The 19,627-nt window shown below is 52.9% G+C and overlaps 2 protein-coding genes across 7 annotated transcripts in view; one reads left to right on the top strand and one right to left on the bottom strand.

Annotated features, from left to right (window-relative positions):
- Window positions 1–1,224: 1,224 nt before the first annotated feature.
- comta (catechol-O-methyltransferase a) lies at window positions 1,225–11,900 on the bottom strand. Its single transcript, XM_088929859.1, has 5 exons — window positions 11,756–11,900; window positions 5,996–6,284; window positions 3,914–4,107; window positions 2,830–2,961; window positions 1,225–1,875 (listed from the first exon to the last, which is right to left on the bottom strand). Exons 2-5 carry the CDS (start codon window positions 6,282–6,284, stop codon window positions 1,696–1,698), a joined length of 795 nt encoding a protein of 264 aa, XP_088785985.1. The 5' UTR covers window positions 11,756–11,900; the 3' UTR covers window positions 1,225–1,695.
- Window positions 11,901–16,939: 5,039 nt separating this feature from the next.
- cdk16 (cyclin dependent kinase 16) overlaps window positions 16,940–19,627 on the top strand; it is a 29,979-nt gene continuing 27,291 nt past the window's right edge. For all 6 annotated transcript variants that reach the window (XR_016093884.1, XM_088929846.1, XM_088929832.1 and 3 more), the window contains exon 1: window positions 16,940–17,420. The gene's annotated coding sequence lies outside the window, so the exon portion shown is untranslated. The remainder of the gene's footprint in view (window positions 17,421–19,627) is intronic.

Genomic DNA, 19,627 nt, shown 5'->3' with positions numbered 1-19,627 from the left:
TGGTTCTGTCTCCCTGTGGCCCCTTGTGTTCAGATGAGAAATGTTATGACTTGATTTACAGCAGGGTAGCCCACCTCAGTCCTGAGGGTCTGCAGTCCAGCAGGGTCTATGGGTCTCTTAAAATTTCAGCTTCTGCAGGACAAGGAAAGGGTTCGACTTGTGCTGCCAAGCTAATAATGAGTTTAGTCAGGTAATCGAGGGCTCGGGTGGAAAGAGACCCAGAACCCCTCTGGCCCTCCAGGGCTGTCCTGATTTGCAGGTACAGAATTCCAGACTCCAGTTTCCAAACTGGCTTTGTGATTTTTCCAAAATTCAGATGACAAAATTTCAGGGCTGTACGCTATAAATAACTTGCACATGAGATTAAAGATGTGAACAAATGCACGCATAACGAATATTCACACCTGACCGATATTTCTCAAGAAAGAGCTGAATGAGGTCCTCAGATCAATTATCTGCCAACTACTAAGGGACCTACATGGGCCAAACAGCTCCACTCTTTTTAACCTTTGTTCTTATCTGATAATACTATTAATTAGTAACTAATAATTGCACCTCACACATAAACTTTCAAATGATCTTTTTGGTGCAGTTGTTAACCCTGTATAGGTCTGTTTATATCAGGATTGTAACAATATCCTGTATATAACATCAGAACTCCTAAAATTATTTATAACATAAATTATTTTAATGTGTTAACTTTGTATTGCAACATGTGCTGCACAAAGCCAGGTTTCTGTTTATGTTATTCAAAGTGATTGATTGTTCTGAAAGGTGTGAATTTTGGACGATTCTGGTGTTTGGATCCTGAGCCTGTATTGATTCTCAGCAGTGAGTCTCTTCAGGCTTCAGTCACTGAAACTCCTTTAAAGAAGTCCAGGAGAGTCTATTGAGTTAATCTGAGTTTAGTCTGAGATTGTTATATTTCAGTGTATTTTAGGTCATTTTTCAGACCTGGATTTTGGGAGGTCATCTCTGGACAGGTCCATCTTGATTCTGCCAATGAAAGTTACTGCTCACTGGATATCCTCCTCTAAGAAGCCCAGATTCAGACTTATTCTACTGGTGGGCCTTTGAAGTCCCGAAAGTTTACAGACATATAAATAAATCTGTTGATAGTTTTAAAGCCAGTAGTAGTTAGATTATCGGTCAACCCGAAGTGTGAGCAATCCAGACAGGTCTGCCCCAGAAAGAAAGGGGATTGGCAAATAAGTCAGGAAACACAGGCAGTGAGAATGTTACCAAATTTTTATTTTTAACATGAGCACGTATGTTTAGTAAAGTCGATGGGGGCTCATCAAAAGCCTGTTACAAAAACAGCATTGTGGTTTGTGAGCAGATCAGTCCACTGCTCTGTCCACACAGGGAGCATACCCCCACCCCACCCCCCCGGACAATGGGCCAGGCCACTTCTCTCACTTGACCATTAAGGCCGGAGCGCTCTGCCCTCTAGGGGAGAGAAGGTGGAATAGCAGGTAGTAAAAACAATTAGCAGCGTACAGTAGCTAAATAGAATGGAAACAATTCTCTAATTATAATACAGAAAAAGGAATATTGAGCATCCTGGGGCAGACTAGCTCTAGACTTTTCTCTTCCTCTCTGACCTGTGGCCAGAGGTACGCTCCCATGTTTCCACGTTTTTAAAAACAGCTTAAAAATGGAAAAAACACAACCGAGCGGACCCTGCGCGTGCCGCTATCCCAGGTAGACGGACTTCTCCAGCCCGTCCTCGACGTGCGTGTACTCCAGGTGCGACTTGAAGTAGCGGCTGTCGTAGTGGGGGCTGCTCCGCACGTACGCCAGGTACTCGGGGGCCCCAGGGCAGATGACGTTGTCCGCCAGCAGCACGGAGCCCTTGTGCAGCAGCCCCAGCTCCTGCGGGGGGGGGGTCAGATTAAAGCGATCACTGTGGCCCAGGGTTCGAGCGGTTTACAAGACAAGAAAGCACTACATAAAGCAGTAGCTGGATGCCGATCTTGGGGGGGACTGAGGGTGCCAGAATGAGCCAGTGTAGCACAGGGGTGCCCAGTCCAGGTCTGGGGATCCCCAGAGCTGCCAGCTTTCAAAGCAGCTGAGCTCTTTCCTCGCATGGATTCTTACCTGATCTGAGGTTAGCTTGCCTGGATCCTCTGCAAGTTCATCTATCCAGTGAAAAGGTTAAGAGTTTTCTTTCTACTCAAGAACAGTAGTAAGTTAAAAGGTGACCTGTTTTTTGATCTGGAAACTCAGAGCTCAGATTAAACCTATTCTTAGGGTTCGATTATTTAATTGGGTGATCAGGTGGAACAGGGGCTAGCAGGTGTGGGGTCCCCAGAACTTGGTTTGGGAGCCCCTAGTTTAGACAGCTGTCTCACAGAAGCCAGGAGAGACAGCTGCCCCTCGGACTGTCCCAGGACACTGCTCTCTGAAAAGACTGGAATACCTGCTAGCCCACAGACCAGCAGGGCTGACCAGAGTTGCAGCAGGTGGTTCAGTGAGGTGGTGTGTCTGAACTCATTCACCAGGGTCTGCCAGTCACAGCTGTGCCACATGGACACGCTGGGGCCTCCACACAGCTGTACGTCCACACGCTACCGCCTGTCCGGCGGTCAGTGGTTCGGACTGAAGTCTAGTGTGACTGTTGTCCAGTGGGGTGGTCAGTGATTCAGACTGAAGTCTAGTGTGGCTGTTGTCCAGTTGGGCGGCCCGTAATTCTGACTGAAGTCTAGTGTGGCTATTGTCCAGCAGAGTGGTCAGTAGTTCTGACTGAAGTCTAGTGTGGCTGCTGTCCAGTGGGTTGGTCAGTGGTGCTGACCGAAGTGCGTTGCGCCGTGCAGGGGGCTGACGTACCTCCATCAGTCTGGTATCAGGCAGGTACTGGTCTTTCCAGTGGTCCAGGAAGACTAAGTCGAAGCTGTCGATCCCAAACTTTTCTCGCATCTGCGGGATCAGGTCACCTGAGGAGCCCTCCACCAGCTGCACCTGGACGACAGCCAGTGTCCATCACTCAGCCCAGCGGCACAAGTCCCCCCGCTGCCAGACGGACAGCACCATGCAAACACCTTCAGGGGGACTCGTGTTCCGCAGGGCTAAAAGAACAGGTCATCTTGTACTGCCACAGCAACTGACCTGCTCACTTTGCACAACTGATTCTGTATTTTACTGTATTTATATATATTTATTACTTTCTTTTTCATCATACGCATGTCTCTTTATTTGTTAATGGGTTCCAGTTGTTACCTGCCTGCAAAGCACATTTCTGATCTGGAGCAAGGTAAGTAAGTGAGGTGCGGACGGATGAGGCTTCGGCCAGACTGGGCAATGACCTGACCTGCCAACAGCTCTCCCAGAGCACGTGACCCATGCACAGATAAAACAACACCCGCACCATCGTTCAGCCTAGAATATAAAATGAGTGTGAGCTCTATACCTGTGCCACAGACCCCAGTCATGTTAAGATGAGCCTCCTTGACAGATAATTTGTAAGACAACACAGAACCCAGAACAGAGCAGACGCCTACACAGCAGTGTCTCTAAAGTTCAGGCTTGTGCATCAAGAATATACAGTAGGCCCTCACGTAGACGTTAATGTGGAATGCTGACATTTATATACCACAGCTACAGCAAGTACTGTAGGGAAATTGAGAAACTCCCAATATTTTTTTGGGGAAGTTACCTTTAACATAGCTGGGTTCACTGCAGCATTCACTGTAAAACACTACTGTATATAAGTCTGAATGCCTGTAGGTCTGCAGTCCCTGCCCTGGTTCTGCAGTGCCACAGGCTCTTCTGGGTTTTGGAGCAGTCCAGACTGGGCTCATGAACAGAACCAGTAGCTGTTATTGCAGTTGTGTGGTCTCGCTCTCCCGCATGGGGAATGCTATAAACCCCGCTGGGCGGCGTGTCTGTGTGAGGGAGGGCTGTGGTGCGCTACCTTGTGCTCCAGGCCAGCCCAGGCGATGACCTGGCGGGCCACGGCGGCGTAGGCAGGGTTGAACTCCAGGGTGATCAGGCGGGCGCCGGGGGGCAGCAGCCGGGCGATCCGCATGGTGGAGTAGCCGCAGTAAGTGCCCAGCTCCAGCACGGCTGCTGGGCTCACCTCACACACCACCGAGTCCAGGATGGTACCTGGGGAGTGGACACGCACACACAGGGGTCCCGAGGTCAGTCCTGTATGCGTGTGTGTGTCTGTAGCCATTCCGCAGTTACTCGGGTATTGCGGCGTGTGTGTGTCTCGGCGCGTGTGGGTGCAGTCAAGCGAAGATCTGATTGGCCCTGCAGACTTCAGGAGCCCTTCACTTCCTATTGAGGGCAGAATCGGCTGACGAGACCTCGGGGCAGAGGGAGGGGGAGGAGGAATGGGGGGGGATGGGCTGTCTGCAGGTGAAAGCAGAGGCTCAGGAAGAGCAGCAGGGAGGGAGTCTGCTGAAGGAGGTGGAGAGTGCAGGAGTTACAGGCTGAAGGCAGCATGGCGGTTAGTTACAGGGCCCTGGGTTCGACATCTGCTGCTTGTGTCTGTGTGTGAGGAGTCTGCATGTGTCCCTCCCCCGTTTGAATGGGGTTTTGCCAGGTTGTGGGTTCTAGTACAACCTGACCTGCCCACAAGGACAAGCTGAATGGTATGATCTTTCTGCTGAGATCACGCTGGAGAGGTGACCGGGGGTGACACGGGCATCATTAGCCAGTTAAAAATATGATCATCCTGGGTGGCCAGTCTCAGCCCAGGGATTGCTCACGGGTTGTCACTATAGCCCTGCAGTAGTTTCACTAACGCAATGCCTTGTAAGTGCAGCTATTAAAAAAATACAAAGTCTTAGCAACAACTTTCAGATGTGGCAAGCATGCAATGCAGAAAAGTGCAACAATAAGGCAGTGGGAAAGCTGGAACAGACATCAGGAAGAGGTCAGTTTGACTCCATGACATTTTCTGCCCCAGAACAGCTCTTTCAGTTTCCTGGGAAACCGTTTTGCAGGCCGACAGACGTGGGGCACTGCGGACCACAGAATGACCACCGGGGGGAGCCCGTTCCTGGCTCTACAATGTTTCTCTGTTCGACTTGTATTGTTTGGAAAACTTACCATGTTTGCACACCTCAGGCTAGAGCAAAGTTCAACGCTGTACATCTCCCACTGGATATGATGCAATTCAAGTATAAGTATCCTATATTGGGGTTCTCAACCCTGTTTCTGGGGACACACAACACTTTTTATGTCAAGCGAGATCTCTCAGTTACATAACTAAACCTTGATTGATCTAATAATAGGATTCATTTAAGATATTGTTCCTAATCGTGTTGGATGTTGCATTTTAACTACTTTTGTTCCTTATTATGTTACCAAAAATATTACAGCAGGGGTTCCTATCAAGCACATCATTACTGCAGTTCAATCTAGGAAACTAAAACTGTGAGGTTGTGGATCTGGTGTCCCCAGAGCCAGGACTGGAAATCTGTCCTAAAGAGGTTTAAGCTTAATCCCAAAGCAGGGGACAAAGCTGAGCTGAAGTGATCTACTTGTGGATCTCTGTATGTGTTTAAATAAATGTTGAATTCCCAACTATTTTTGTTATATCCCCAGAATTTGGCACCACCAGCTGTGTGTTTTTCATGTCTCAGTTCACCAAAACAAACCCCGCCACCGCACACAGGGGAGAGTGAGGACAGGCTCCTCCTCCCCCATCACCTTTCAGCCAATCATCTTTTGACATGTCACAGGCAGCACATCCTGGGAGGCTGAAGGGGGCGCTGTGCTTCTGTGAGCCAAGAGAGCCCTAGTTGGCTGATCCCACCCTACCCTCCAGGGGATCCCCTGCCCTGTTAGCTAGGCGTTGCCCATGGGACGAAGCCTGGTCACGCTCAGCTAATGACACGACTGCAGCTCGAACCCGCGATTTCAGAGCTCAGCTTGCTCTCGGGCCCGTGCTTGTATCGGGTGAGCCGCGGTGGGAGCTCTTCCACCCCGGGGAGGGGGGATCGGAGTGTCTGAGCAGTTCGGGGACACGGGTACGAGTGCTCACCCTTCTCGTCGCCCACGTTCATGGCCCATTCCTTGTGCCGGCAGAAGTAGTCGATGGCGTTGATGACGCTCTGGGGGTTCCCCCTCGCGGCGTGCCGCTGCACGTGCGCCAGCATGCGCTGAGGCCGGGACGAGCGGGTCAGCACGTCCAGCGCCCGCTCCAGGATAGCGTCGTTCCAGAGCAACGCCAGCGACCCGTTGTACTGTACCAGGGCTGGGATCAGCCAGCGGGACAGCACGTAGAGCAGGGACAGCCCCCCGCCAACCAGGCAAAGACCATACAGCCACATCTGAGGAGGGAGAGAGGAGAGTCATAACCAGCAAAATCCACTCCTACAGACAGGCCTGGTGCAAGAAGTGCAGGTAGACAGCAGCTGATGAGCTCGAGCCAGTGAGATACACTCTGTACTGGGCCATATCTGAGACAGAGGTGGACACTCTGTACACAGATTGTAGGAAAGAATTTAGAAGATCATAGGAGAATTTGTGGTGATTGATGGAGGAATTTAAAACCTTGAGTTTTGTTTGCATTTTGTGGAGGACCTTGCATTGCTGACTGCTCTTGTCATACTTTTACCTCCAGAAACTAACTTAGGGAGGAAATTCTTTGCAGAAACATGTTGCGGATGTATGGACCAAGCTACCCACCCATGTTGCGGAGAGCCATGCCCAGGTTACCTTCACGAAATGACTGGATGAGATCCTCTGATCCATTATTTACTTACTCGCAAGCAACTGAATGAGACCAACTGAGACCGAAAAATAAACCAAAAGTTTGCCAAAGCTCTGCGCTGCGATTCCTCTGTAATCGCAGTATTGTGCCGGTCAAGGCGAAGCTGTGCTCAGGGCTCGGGCAGCGGGGCTCACTCTGCCTGGCGGGCAGGAGTGCACTGGCTGTGCCCAGGCCCCGTGCCAGTGTGCTGTGATCTCCGGGCTCGGTGCCACTGCCCGCGGTGTGTGCCCTGCCGCACTGCTGGGCTCCAGGTCACATCAAGCTTGCTGCTGTCAAGAGCCCCTCACTGCGCTCAAAGCCTCCTCTTTCTTTCCTTCCCCTCTCTCTCCTCCTTGAAAAGAGAACGGGAGAGTGCTGGCTGCTCTCCCTGCAGCAGTTCAATAGTCTTTTGGATTCCCTTCCCCTCTCGCCCCTCCTCCTCTCTCTCTTTCTTTCTCCCCTCTCTGCCTTGGATCATCTCCCTCTCCCTCCCCTTTTCCTCTCCTCTCTCTCCCTCCCCTCTCCCTCTCCTCTTCCTCTCTTCTCTCTCCCTCCCCTCTCCCTCCCCTCTTCCTCCCCTCTCCCTCTCCTCTTCCTCTCCTCTCTCTCCCTCCCCTCTTCCTCTCCTCTCTCTCCCTTCCCTCTCTCTCCTCTTCCTCTCCTCTCTCTCCCTCTCCTCTCTCTCCTCTTCTCTCTCTCCCTCTCCTCTTCCTCTCCTCTCTCTCTCCTCTTCCTCTCCTCTCTCTCCTCTTCCTCTCCTCTCTCTCCCTCTCCTCTCTCTCCTCTTCTCTCTCTCCCTCTCCTCTTCCTCTCCTCTCTCTCTCCTCTTACTCTCCTCTCTCTCCCTCTCCTCTTCCTCTCCTCTCTCTCCTCTCTCTCCCTCTCCTCCCTCTCCTCTTCCTCTCCTCTCTCTCCCTCTCCTCTTCCTCTCTTCTCTCTCCTCTCTCTCCCTCTCCTCTTCCTCTCCTCTCTCTCCCTCTCCTCTTCCTCTCCTCTCTCTCCCTCTCCTCTTCCTCTCCCCGCTCTGCTGAGAGCTCTGTGACACAAAGGCTCCCTTAGAGACTGAGCCCTTCTTGCCCTGGCGAGCGCGACGGGGGGAGGAGGGGCTGAGGGAGAACGAGGAGGAAGAGAGGTGTAGGTGCCTGGAGAGAGAGGAAGACGGGGGGAACCAGGCAGGAGACAGGGAGAGATCGGGGGGGGGGGAGAGACAGGCGGAGGGGAGGCTGGTGATGTGAAGTGTTTTGGAGATCACAGGAAGAGGAGGTAGATGCGGTGTTTTGTCTGTTATTATATTAAACACGCATTTCATTAGCACTGCACAAAAGAGCAAAGCGATGGAGATGGAGGGGGAGTGGAGCCTGTTTTTCTGAATGTTCCGCACATCTACATAGCACAGGCAAACTCCCAGCACAGATCAGGCTCCTGGTGCACAGTGGTTCGACCCTTTTCTTGTTTCACATTCGGCACAAATTGTGCAGCTTACTGAAGAATCATAAGCATGTATATTTAACAAGAGTTCCATGTCTGACGCACGATTACGCATGTATACTCAGACTAAGGCAGCAAGCTGGGACGACCCAGCATCTGGATCAAACAGCTGCACAACGGGACCTACACCTGTCATCACTGTGATGTTACTGAATCAGAAAAAGGAGTACAAAATGAGTGCAGGCGAATAATGTCTCACTCTCTTTCCCACACTCACTCTCACTCCCACAGCATGTCACTCTCATACTGTGTCACTCCCACAGTGTCCCACTCTCACACCTGCACACTCTCCCATATGGTCTCATGTTCACACAAAGTCTCCCATCAAACGTCTCCAAGTCTAGCTCTCTGTTTCTCACTCTCTGTTGCTGCAGTACAGAGCCCTGATTAGAGAGACAGGCCCAGTACAGAGCCCTGATTGGAGAGACAGGCCAAGTACAGAGCGCTGCAGTGGAGAGACAGGCCCAGTACAGAGCCCTGATTGGAGAGACAGGCCCAGTACAGAGCCCTAATTGGAGAGACAGGCCCAGTACAGAGCACTGCAGTGGAGAGACAGGCCCAGTATAGAGCCCTGATTGGAGAGACAGGCCCAGTACAGAGCGCTGCAGCAGAGAGACAGGCCAGTACAGAGCCCTGATTGGAGAGACAGGCCCAGTACAGAGCCCTGATTGGAGAGACAGGCCCAGGACAGCCTGCTGTTGAAGAATTGAAACCGGCACCATCTCCTGGACCCTGTCTCTCAGCTCCTGTAGCTGGGAACACTGGCTCAGCTCAGGTGTCATTCCTGCCAGCTGCAGCACGATCCCAGGGACGTGCTGCCCTGTGCGGAGACGCCGTGTCCCGGTGTATAAACTCCGGGCACGACCTGCGGGGCAGGATTGAAACTTAGCCCAGCTTCCGGAAACGGGCGTGTTTTGATAGCGAGGGAGCCAGCAAGGTTTGGTCCTTGTAACTGGAGAAAATGCAACCATGAAATTACAGAAGTGAGACGTGCTTCCTGTTTACTATAAAAATACCCCCGTGATTAAGTCCCCAGTATAATCATCGGCCCAGTATATCTCAACAAGCCTGAGAAGAATGTCTTTACACAGTCCAAACACATTACTCGTTTCTAAACAATGTGTGTCAGTGTACATGAATGTGTCTCTCAAGGTAGCTGGGTTAGACACAACAATTGATTCTTCCCTGGGATGCTGAAAAGTCTGTAGTAACAATTCTGGACAGACGAACACGCACACACACACATCCAGGGACACACTGCGCTGCTTTCCTGCGACACACCGACAGACGCAGACACAGAGGCGTCGTTCCTAACAACAGCACGGCTGAGTTATTGTGTAACAGTTCTCTTGTTTGCAGGTACAGTATATTAGGTGACCCAGGACGAGCAGGGGGGGTGTTTAATTAAAGATCTACCACACAGCAGTCAGAGATAACAGACTACACTACACTGTGGGACAAGGTGGAATGGAACACAGAGAGCAGGAATTTGAGGGCAGGATGAGAAAAAGGTGGAACAGGTTTGGACAGAAACAAATTTCAATTCACCGCAATTCAGGTTTCACCAGTTGTACGTTCAGACAGTTCATGGGGCGGAGCGCTGGCTCTGTGGCTCAGGATCTGCGCCTGTGGCTGGAAGGTTGCTGGCTCACATCCTGCAGCCGGCAGAGGAATCCTACTCCGTTGGGCCCCTGAGCAAGGCCCTTAACCCCAGCTGCTCCAGGGACGCCCGTATAAATGGCTGACTCTGCGCTCTGACCGCAAGCTTCTCTCCCTGTCTGTGTGTCTCATGGAGAGCAAGCTGGGGTCTGTGAAAAGACAAATTCCTCCTGCAAGAAACTGTGTATGGCTAATAAAGTGATCTTATATGCACAGGCAGCTGCTGCCTTGTTATTCTATATGGAGTAAATTTGTGGTGACTGTAGTCAAGATGAAATGAGAGATCACACCCAATTTCCTCCCTGTTTTCGACCTGTGCTGTATCTCTGGCACTTGTGGTTTGTGCTCATTAAAAATGAAGCCATCCAAACAGCTGTGCAGCCTGAGTCTATGCCCTGGTGCCACCATCTGCCCACTGAAGGCAGCAGCCCTGTGTGCACATGTGACCTCAGGCGTCTTTCTCATCTGTGATGGGCAGACACTAGCAGAAAAGACACTATTTGATCAAAGCTCATCAACACCTTTGTGTTTTCCCGAGTTGACTACTGTAATGCTCTACTCCCTGGGGTGTCTAAATCTACATGGAACAAACCACAGTATGTTCAAAATTCAGCAGCCAGAATCCTGAACAGGTCTAGTGCAAGTGTTCACATGACTCCTATCCTGGAGTCCTTGCACTGGCTTCCTGTCAAATTCCATGTGGACTTTAAAATCCTCATGCTCACCTACTGTATAAGGCTCTGCATGGCTTGGCACATCAGTACCTGTCTACTATCGCACTACTCCCCACCTCGCAACCTTCCCTCTTCTAACTGTCCCCCAAGCCCTTCTCCTGTTATGCCCCCAAGTTGTGGAACTCTCTCCCCAAGGATATCAGAGAGTCACCTTCTCTAAACTCCTTCAAACCCAGACTCAAAACATTTAGACGAGCCTTTACTGAACTGGTTCCATTCTTCACCCCTCTGCTCCTACTATACTTAGTATCACCACCCATGGTCTCCTCTGTGTATTGTAATTGTATACTTTTTATTTATTGTTGTCGTCATTCTGTAAAGTGCTTTGAGAAGCCACCTTTAAAGGTGCTATATAAAATAATGTTTTTTTTTATTATTATTATTACTATTACACAGCACATCCTGCTGAGGCTCTGGCTGCTCAGGTTCCACACGCATGCTCCTCTTGATCAACCGCAGGGGTCTAATGAGCTGCTCACACCACCGGACCTGCTGTCAGCAGTTCAGCTTTGCCTGAACAAAAGGTGTCCAGAAACAGGAATGAGCTAAGGGTTAATTCCTCCTCTCTCTCGCCTGCTCCCACAGATCGTGATCCTGTTTGTTCAACCTGCTCCCTCTCCCATAGTTTATGAGAAAACTTTTGTCCAGGCAAACACGGAGCCCGTGCCGTCAATCCTTTTAGGATCTTCCCAGCTGGAATTCATGTCTGGTTTCCTGACTCCTTACGGGATGGAAACAGGCAAGACTCAAAATACGGTGACCCTTTCTGAAAGCCGTAATAAATATTTGTCTCTGTTCACGATCAGCCCCAGCTCCCTGGCACACCCTGCACCCACACAGACCTGCACCGCTGTGCTCAGGGGAGCCTCTCCGGCCCGCCAGGCAGCAGGGCTGCACCACAGCAGCTGTCCTCCTGCTACCTGTGGAGTTTCTCTGGCTCTGGAAGCGCTGCACAGTCTCCCAGTCTCTCACCAGCCACCCCAAACCCCGGCAGCCAAAGTGGTTCCGAAACACAGCTTTGGTTTTAAAAGGAGTTTGCAATCGCCAGACGTGCCCTATTCCCCCGAGCACACACACACAGCACGCACCAGAGCAGCCCCTGCACCGATGACAGCCAGGCTACTCTCTAGAACAAGCAAGAGAGGGTTTCCCCCAAAACAGGTCTTACTTTAAACCGCAGCTGCAGGCAGGCGGGCAGGCAGGATCTTTAGTCTCTCGTCGCCTGTCTCACCGACTAAGTCCTTCTCTCCCTCTCCCCCCCCCCCCCCACTCTCTCTCTCTCTCTCACTCGCGCTCTTTCAGCCACCCCCCACCCCCACCTCCACCTCCAGCCTCCAGCTCCCAGCTCAACAATACTTGAGTTTCATGCTTTCCTGGGGGGAGGAATGGGAGGTGGTAGGGCTGAGTTTTGAAAGCTGGGCTCAGAGGGCCTGACTGTGACAAGCACAGACACACAGACACACAGACACACACACACACACACACACAGACACACACACACACACACACGTGCTGGGAGTCCACGTTTCTGCACAGGAGAATCTCCAGCTTTTCTCAGCCTGCCTGCAAACGTCTCGTCTTGCTTCTGAGTCTCAGCTGCGCTCCTGTCGCGTCCTGCTGTTTTAATTGATCTCGAAGTGAAGGTCTGAAGTCCAAATCTGAGCTGTTCAGGAAGTGAGGAAGCAGAGCGCTCAGAGGTCAGTGGATGCTGCAGGATGGGCAGGCAGGGTCAAAGGGTTAAGAAGGGGACAGCCTGCCAGGCTGGTGGACAGGCTAGTAGCGAGCAGACGGAGAGAGAGGGAGCGTGTGATAGAGCAGAAGCTGAGTATTTATAAGAGCTGTGTGTTAATCCTGCTTGATCCAATTGTGTAATAATCCCTGTCTCTCCTCCCCACCTCCTGCCCTCCCTCTTTCCCTTTCCTGACACGCAGTGTAGCCCAGGCCCTCCCACACAGGCACAAGCACAAACACAGGGCGCTCACCCAGCTCGCAGCCTGATTCAAATCCATGTTTGACAAGCTGTACTTTGGAGCAATAGGTTTATACAGGTATACAAATACGCCCAATGAAGACAAGTTCTTATGAGCACTGCTGGGAACGGCCACCAGGGGGCGCAACAAAAGAAAGTGCGACAGAGCCTTAACTCCCTCTGGTGGCCGGTTCTTGAAGTGCTCTTAAGAACATTTCTTCGTTGGCTGTTTGTATGTTTGTATTTTCGGGTATGTGGCGCTGTTGAACTCTCCGTGTGATGGCGTCATTAGGAGAGCCGCTGTTCTGGTGCCAGGCGTAAAGGGCTGTGCTGACGGGTGTCTGTAAGGCCAGTCATGTGATTGCAGGAGCTCACTGCAGTGGAAGAGACAAAGATATCCAGGGAGAATATCCGTCTTAACGTAAGTGGTATGGCCAACAGGTAATACCTTCTTTAGAAGTGAAGCCCAGATCTGTGCAAACTCAGAGATTCGAAAGATTAAGAAGATAGGGGTTATTACCTAGAGAGATCCATTCAGCACATCTTACTCCCGTGAATGTTAATAGCTAACTGGGCCAAAGATCTCATACAGACTGTTCTGGAAGCATCTCTGGGAATCCCAGCTTCCACACCACAGCTGGGCCACTCGTTTCTGAACCCCGCAACTCTCTGTGTAAGGACGTGCCTCCTGTACTCATTTGTAAGTGCGCTTCCCTGAGGTTTTCTGCTTTTATCCTCTGGTTTGTGTTTCCTTCCTTTTACACACTTGTGAAGAGGCCCAGTGAGGGCTGAAGAGAGATTTAAAATCAGGTAGAGCAGGAATAAAAGAAGCTGTGAAATGTGCAGGGATTCACTCACAGCTGGCTGGAGATTCAGCTGGAAAAGAACTACATTGTGGGAGCGTTTACCACAGTCCATCACAGCAAGATCACGGTCTGCCCTGGTAAATGTGTATTAGGATGTGGTGAGTTTAGGACCCTTCCTCTGAAGGCTTCTTTTTTTACACTTCTTCCACATTTTGCTAATGTTTCACACTCGACAATCGCTTGAGTATTGAAGCCAGCAGGCCGGCGAGAAACACACGGACGAAGAGGAGCCCTGATGCGGAGTCTCTGCGTGCTGTTCATCCTGTGCCAGCTCTGACAGAGTGACCTTTCCCTTCTGTGAGCGCCCCCAGGCTCTGGGCACACAGCGCACTGCCCTACTGCGCCAGTCACCTGCAATCTCATCACCACACGCACAGAGGAACAAGTGCTTATGAGTGCACATACAGAGCAACAAGGGCTTGTGAGCACACACACAGAGGAACAAGGGCTTGTGAGCACACACACACAGAGGAACAAGCACTTGTGAGCACACACACAGAGGAACAAGGGCTTGTGAGCACACACACACACAGAGGAACAAGCACTTGTGAGCACACACACAGAGGAACAAGGGCTTGTGAGCACGCACACACAGAGGAACAAGCACTTGTGAGAACACAAACAGAGTAAAAAATGCTTGTGAAGTGTACACACACACAGAGGAGCAAGTGCTTGTGAGGTACCCTGCCTTGTTTCATCTGCAGCACTGGAGATATTAAATGTGCTCTTTTACCCTTTGGGAAAATCGCAGAGCTACCTGACAGACATGTTTTTTCTTATTTTTTCTGTATAACGTTGGGAGTGCTTGTTCAAAATTCACAGCTCGGTGTGCCAGTTTCCATGTCATTCGGCACTTTTTAATTTGTCCCCTAAATGGCCTTTTCCCAAGTGATTGATGCACGCACGTCTGCTCCGCGCTTTTCCACTCTGCTTCCCAGAATGAGCACAGCTGCTGTGGTGGATCGGGCTGTGTTCAGTGTGAGCGCTCCTGTAGAGAATCTCCAGGGCTGGGTTTAGTCAGATCTTAACTGTCCTCTCCTGAGCAGGAGAGGAGGAGCCATCTTCGTAAAGAAAGATGAGATGAGAGATGCGTATTGAATAATGAATCAATCGCATCTATGAATTAATCAATTGCAACTTGCATATAGGAGGGAACCCCCAGACCCAACTGGATATGAGCGGTCATTATAGGGCAGTTTAAACGCACTGATAAGGAAATGTCGTGAGAGCACAAAAATTGTTCAAGAGCACGTTCAGCAATAGGCTGATCCCACCACGGTGGGACAGGGGGCGCTACAGGAGGTCCTTCTTGCCTTCTGCCATAAGCATGTACAACGCATCCACTGTGTGTCTGGGCAGGGGCAACATTGACCTGCTTTTGGACTGAACATAAAACTCTGCTTACATCTGTTTTTTTTTCCTGTTTACAACTGTTATATGTGCAATATAAGCTGGGGATTTGTGCAATGTATTAATAATGTGCAATAAATCTTGCTGTGTACAGTACTTTCAGGTCTCCTTTTGTATATTTTGTACTGCGAGCAACTCTGTATAATCCATTTTTTACTTCTACTGCACTTCTCTGTTGTATTGTTGTATTATTGTATCATTTCGTTACACTGTGGCTGTGTTGACTGTGTTAAGCTGCTGTTGCACTGCAATTTCCCTCACTGGATCAATGAAGCATCTATCTGTTGTGCTTTGGGGGCAAGCATTCGTTTACATACCCTAGACGTTCGAACTGAATTAGTACTTGTAGGAAAATCCCGTTTGTCTGCAATAGAAGTTTTGGTTCTGTAGATTCTCTTCCTCGTCAACCTGCTCTCTGAAGCCCTCCACCTGCGTGGCTGAGGCAGGCGCCCCGGTCGACATCCCCACCCGTGCTGGCACGCTGAGTGGACGCGGTCGCGTTCCAAGCTGCTTGTCCACAAAAAGCTACACTTCCAGGCAGCCACAGGTGTCGAGTGCGGTTAATATTGTAGCGCTCTCGGGTTCACGGGGGTATGCGCCCTCGCCGCCTCAGGTCAACCCCCCCACCGTAGGGGACTTGAACCCGGGCCTCCAGCATCACTCAACAGGCCAGTTGAGCTAAAGGGAGATCTCCCCTCAGCCCGACGGCTGCGGTCCCTGTTGAGTGACGCCGGAGAGCCGGGTTCGAGTCCCCAGCGGTGGGGGGCATACCCACGTGAACCCCAGAGCCCTACAATATCCATACATGCGATTCGGGCGCTGTGTTTCATACGCGTTTACCCGTTTTGCTTCGCTCGACGTTACGTCTGAGCGGAAAAAAAGTGCAGAATCGCTCGTCTGCGAGGGACAGCGTGACTGCAGGCTGCGGCTTCTCACTCCGGCCGATTAACTCCACAGGAAAGTCCAACTTCAATATTTACCTCTTTTTTTTTCACAGCAGTTGTCTCTATTAAAAGCAAAAAAAAAACCCACCGTCTTACACGGGAGATTAGAAAATGAAAATCGTCCAATGCGACAACCGAGTAACATTTCCTTCTCAAAACGTTACTGCTGGCTCTCAGAAAGGGTCTCATTCTCCTGAAGCAGCCGGAGGTAACGTCCCCTAACTTTTTCGGTTGTGCGGGGCGCATTTAAATAACTGAGATCTGCCCTTAAATAATCTCTTTAACGTCTCTCCCTCGATCTGTGCTTGATCTATAAAAGTATAAAAAGCGTTTGCGGAGCTCACTGAGGGCGTGACAGCTCCGCGACGAGTTTTTGTTTTTAATGGCCTTGGCGTTTTAAACCCTGTCCGAGCTGAGGCAACGGATCTTTCGATGTGCTCGGTTCCGAATCGCAAGTGAAGGCATCGTTATATTGGAGGCAACGAGATCACCAGGTTTTTCTCTTCAGTATTAGAACAGGTTCCGATAATCATTAAGGAAGACGGGTGTTGAGCTGCAGCCCGGATCTTGGAGACTAACGACAGTGTGGTCAGTATGAGCTCGGAATAGCGCTGCCCGACGGTGTGCATCTTCGAGTGACGGAGTTTCGCGGTGTGAAATATGTAGGGGAACTGTCGTACATCTCGCTACCACGATTCCTTAGATAAGCCATCGCCGTAACAGTGCAAAAAAAATCCAACAGCCGTCCTAGTCCGCATCTGCCGTCAGCCTAGGTCTGATTTACGCATGAAATACTATTTTGTTTCCAACTTCAAGCCGTCTCTGTTTAAACTCCGGGTCTTTACGTACAGCGCAAAGTTCGCTCTCCGTCAGATGAGGAGCCCCCGAAATTTTTAATTATGGGCTTGGAGAGGAGGTGGGGGGGGGGGCAACAGAGCTCGGGTTCGGCCCCCTGTTTTCTGGACACGTGAAATCGCTCGTTGTGACCCCGGCTCCTTCTCCACCAGACCGGGGTTCGGGATTCTTACGTCTGTGACGCAGATTATTACGATGCTGTTCCAGCATTCTCCAGTGACGCGACCGCCCACCCCCCTACCCCTCTGCGCCCTCACCAGATGGTACGTCCCTGGTTTCTTGAATGGAATTCGGGCCGTACCATCGCCGGGCACCGACGAGGAGAGGAGGGGGAGGGGACGTGTCAGTCTGGGGATCGGGGGGGGAGAAAACCTCACAGTGATCGACGAGTTACAAGCCGGGCACGGGTTTTGTGAGCGCTGATATCAAAACGGGAAAACCGGTGAAGCGCAGCAGCCCGGGACGTGAAGCACGGTGTGGGATATTTCGGTCGGGGTGTACGGAGAGCAGACCCCCCCCGTGTGTGTTTCAGTCCAGGTTTTTGTGACTCGCAGCTGTTCCCGTCTCCCCCCTCCGCTCCCGGGATTTAGGGAAAGGGGGTAGAACAGAAAACCAGCTGTGCCGCAGTTCGCGAAAAACACCAGCGGCCCGGGTGCAGCCGGAGGTCGGGGGGATATCCGCGCCGTGTCGGAGCCTGCCGGACCATGGCTGAGGACTACTGGGAGCTGCCAGCGGCCCGGGGACATTACTGAGACCGTGCAGCCGGGGCAGCAGGCGACCCGCGGCGGGGTAAGATCTCTCTCTCTCTCTGCGGGCACTGTGGGGTCTGCGGCCGCGGACTGGCCCCCGTGTTTGTGCACGGGGCAGCTGGACGGCGGTGCTGGGCAGAGGCTCTGTCAGCCTCCTGCTGCCCTGGCCCCGCTTTCCACGGCGAGGTACCGCAGGATGAGGTGTTTTCCGCGTCGGCTCCCAAGTAACGGAATCGCCCGCATACCTGCCGCCGACTGCTGCCGGGCTATATATAAAACCGCATTCCTGCGCGCTCGGGGCAGTTATTTCCGTGCCCGGGGGTCGGCGGAGGCAGGTCCGAGGGTCTCCGCAGCGCGCTGGACCACTGGCGGTTCGTGGGGATAATAATGACGTAATACAAGTGCTGTGATTAATAACTCCCCCCCCAATGATAGCGGCAGGGCTGAAACGTGGCCGGTGCCGGGTGCCGCAGTCTGGGCTCGGCCCGGTTCCGGACGCCCGGGCCCGGGCTGGTGAGGGGTACCTGTCCGTCCGCCTCGCCGCGGGGGGGGGGGGTCGCTCGGCTGCAGCAGGGGGGCTGCGCGCCCACCCGCAGGGACGGCGATGTTCGTGTGTTCAGACGGACTTGGGGTGACTGGGGGGGTCGGGGGGTGCGGTTGTCAAAGACACAGCGGGTAGTCGTGGTCTCGGGGTCCGGATCTTAGCGAGATCTCTCGCCCCCTCTTTTCCACCTTCGCCGCTCTTGACCATCTGTGCCTGGAACCCGGGGCCGGAGGGATACCCCGAGTGGGGGTGGGGGGGGTGTAGGTTTTTTGAAGGTGGCTCCCTCTATGGAGGGGGTCTTTAACCGGCACGAGCTCGCAGTCCCCCCCCCCTCCGAGAGAGAGAGAGAGAGAGAGAGAGAGGCTCGAGGACCGCTCGCGCGCGTTCCGGGCCGGTGCAGCACGCGCCCGAGCTGGACGGTTTCGCGTGGACCGCGCGAGGCTGGCCGCCGGGGCTCGCGACGCGCGTGGCGCGGTTTCCGGAGAGCGGAGGCTGCAGCAGCCCGTGCGGCTCAGGTGCGAGACGGACTGCGCGGCTGGTCCCCGGCGGAGAGGGGTACAGAGCCGTGCGGTGTAACTGTCTGGCGTGCTTCACTCGTGACAGCGCGTCGTGAAACTGGAATGACTTGTTCCATTAAGGATGGCACTTTGGGAACTAATGTCGTTATTGCGTATTAAGGTTTGCGGTACGGCTGCTCTTTCAGGGCAGGTGAGCGCGTCTGTCACAGCGCCTCCAGCCCGCAGTGCTCCTGCCTGCGATGCCCACGGGCGTGGGGTGCCGTCACGGGTCCAGCGCGGGGGTGCCGCTGAGTGACGCCGCCCAGGCGCCGGGGTTTCGGGGCTCGGTGCTCGCCCCCGAGCGGGGCTCTGCGGGGTCGCGGGCTCCAGCCCCGGGGAGGCGGTGACGTGACCTCGGCTCGTGCCCCTGAGGGCAGCGTCGTCATGGAGACGTTGTCGGGCACGAGACCGGACGAGGCGCTGCAGCTCCGCCGGCGGGGATGGGGTCAGTCACGAGGAGAGGGAGCCTCACTCCCACCCCTGCCCCCCCTGCCCCCTCTGTCCCGGGATCACCAGGCCCCCGGGAGGAAGAGGAATTGGACACGCTTTCTGCTTTTAAAAAAGAGGGATGATGTGACTTTATTCGTTAGTCAGCTTGATCTTTGTAGCCGCCTTTGGCCGGACTCAGAGGAATGGGGGGGTGAGAGCTGGTGTTTCCGCCATCTAGAGCCCTGGGGTGCAGGAGGAGAGCCTGTGGCTGCGGAGCCCCAGGGCAGAGGAGAGAGGAGCGAGGCCGGGGAAGCTGGTACGAGACCGCGGTGTGGAGGGAGCGCGGCGGCGGCTCCCGCTGTCGTCGCGCAGACGAGCGGGGTGGCGTCCGGAGCGGCGCTCTTGCGTGACGACCCCCCCGGTACGCGTGTTCACGATCCGCACAGGCAGGGCTTCTCCAGAGCGGGCAGTGAAACACAAACCTGAGGTGCATTTAAAATGGACAACGGGGGGGGGCACGTCTTTACACAAAGGGGTGTGGGAGTCTGGAACAAGCTGCCCAGCCAGGTTGCTGAAACCGATAGCCTGGTTTCCATCCAGAAGCAGCTGGGTGAGGCTCTTGGGTCAGGTGACTGCTGACTTTCCAACAGGCCAGATTGGAGCCTCTCTACTTATTTCTGGGAGCAGCAGAAGTCCAAGGAGAAGGCTTTCTGATCC

This window comes from Atractosteus spatula, chromosome 2 (genome assembly GCF_055471065.1).
Source record: "Atractosteus spatula isolate fAtrSpa1 chromosome 2, fAtrSpa1.hap1, whole genome shotgun sequence".
Lineage (NCBI taxonomy): Eukaryota > Metazoa > Chordata > Actinopteri > Semionotiformes > Lepisosteidae > Atractosteus > Atractosteus spatula.
This window is presented reverse-complemented; position numbering and strand designations above follow the sequence as displayed.

Bases quoted from the DNA above. Each gene is read 5' to 3' on its own strand.
- comta (XM_088929859.1), bottom strand. From the start codon at position 6,284: ATGTGGCTGTATGGTCTTTGCCTGGTTGGCGGGGGGCTGTCCCTGCTC. The intron at 4,108-5,995 runs GTGAGCACTCGT...TCCACTCCCCAG, and splicing joins GAACGTGGGCGACGAGAAGG to GTACCATCCTGGACTCGGTG. The intron at 2,962-3,913 runs GTAGCGCACCAC...GCTGTCGTCCAG, and splicing joins GGGCTGGCCTGGAGCACAAG to GTGCAGCTGGTGGAGGGCTC.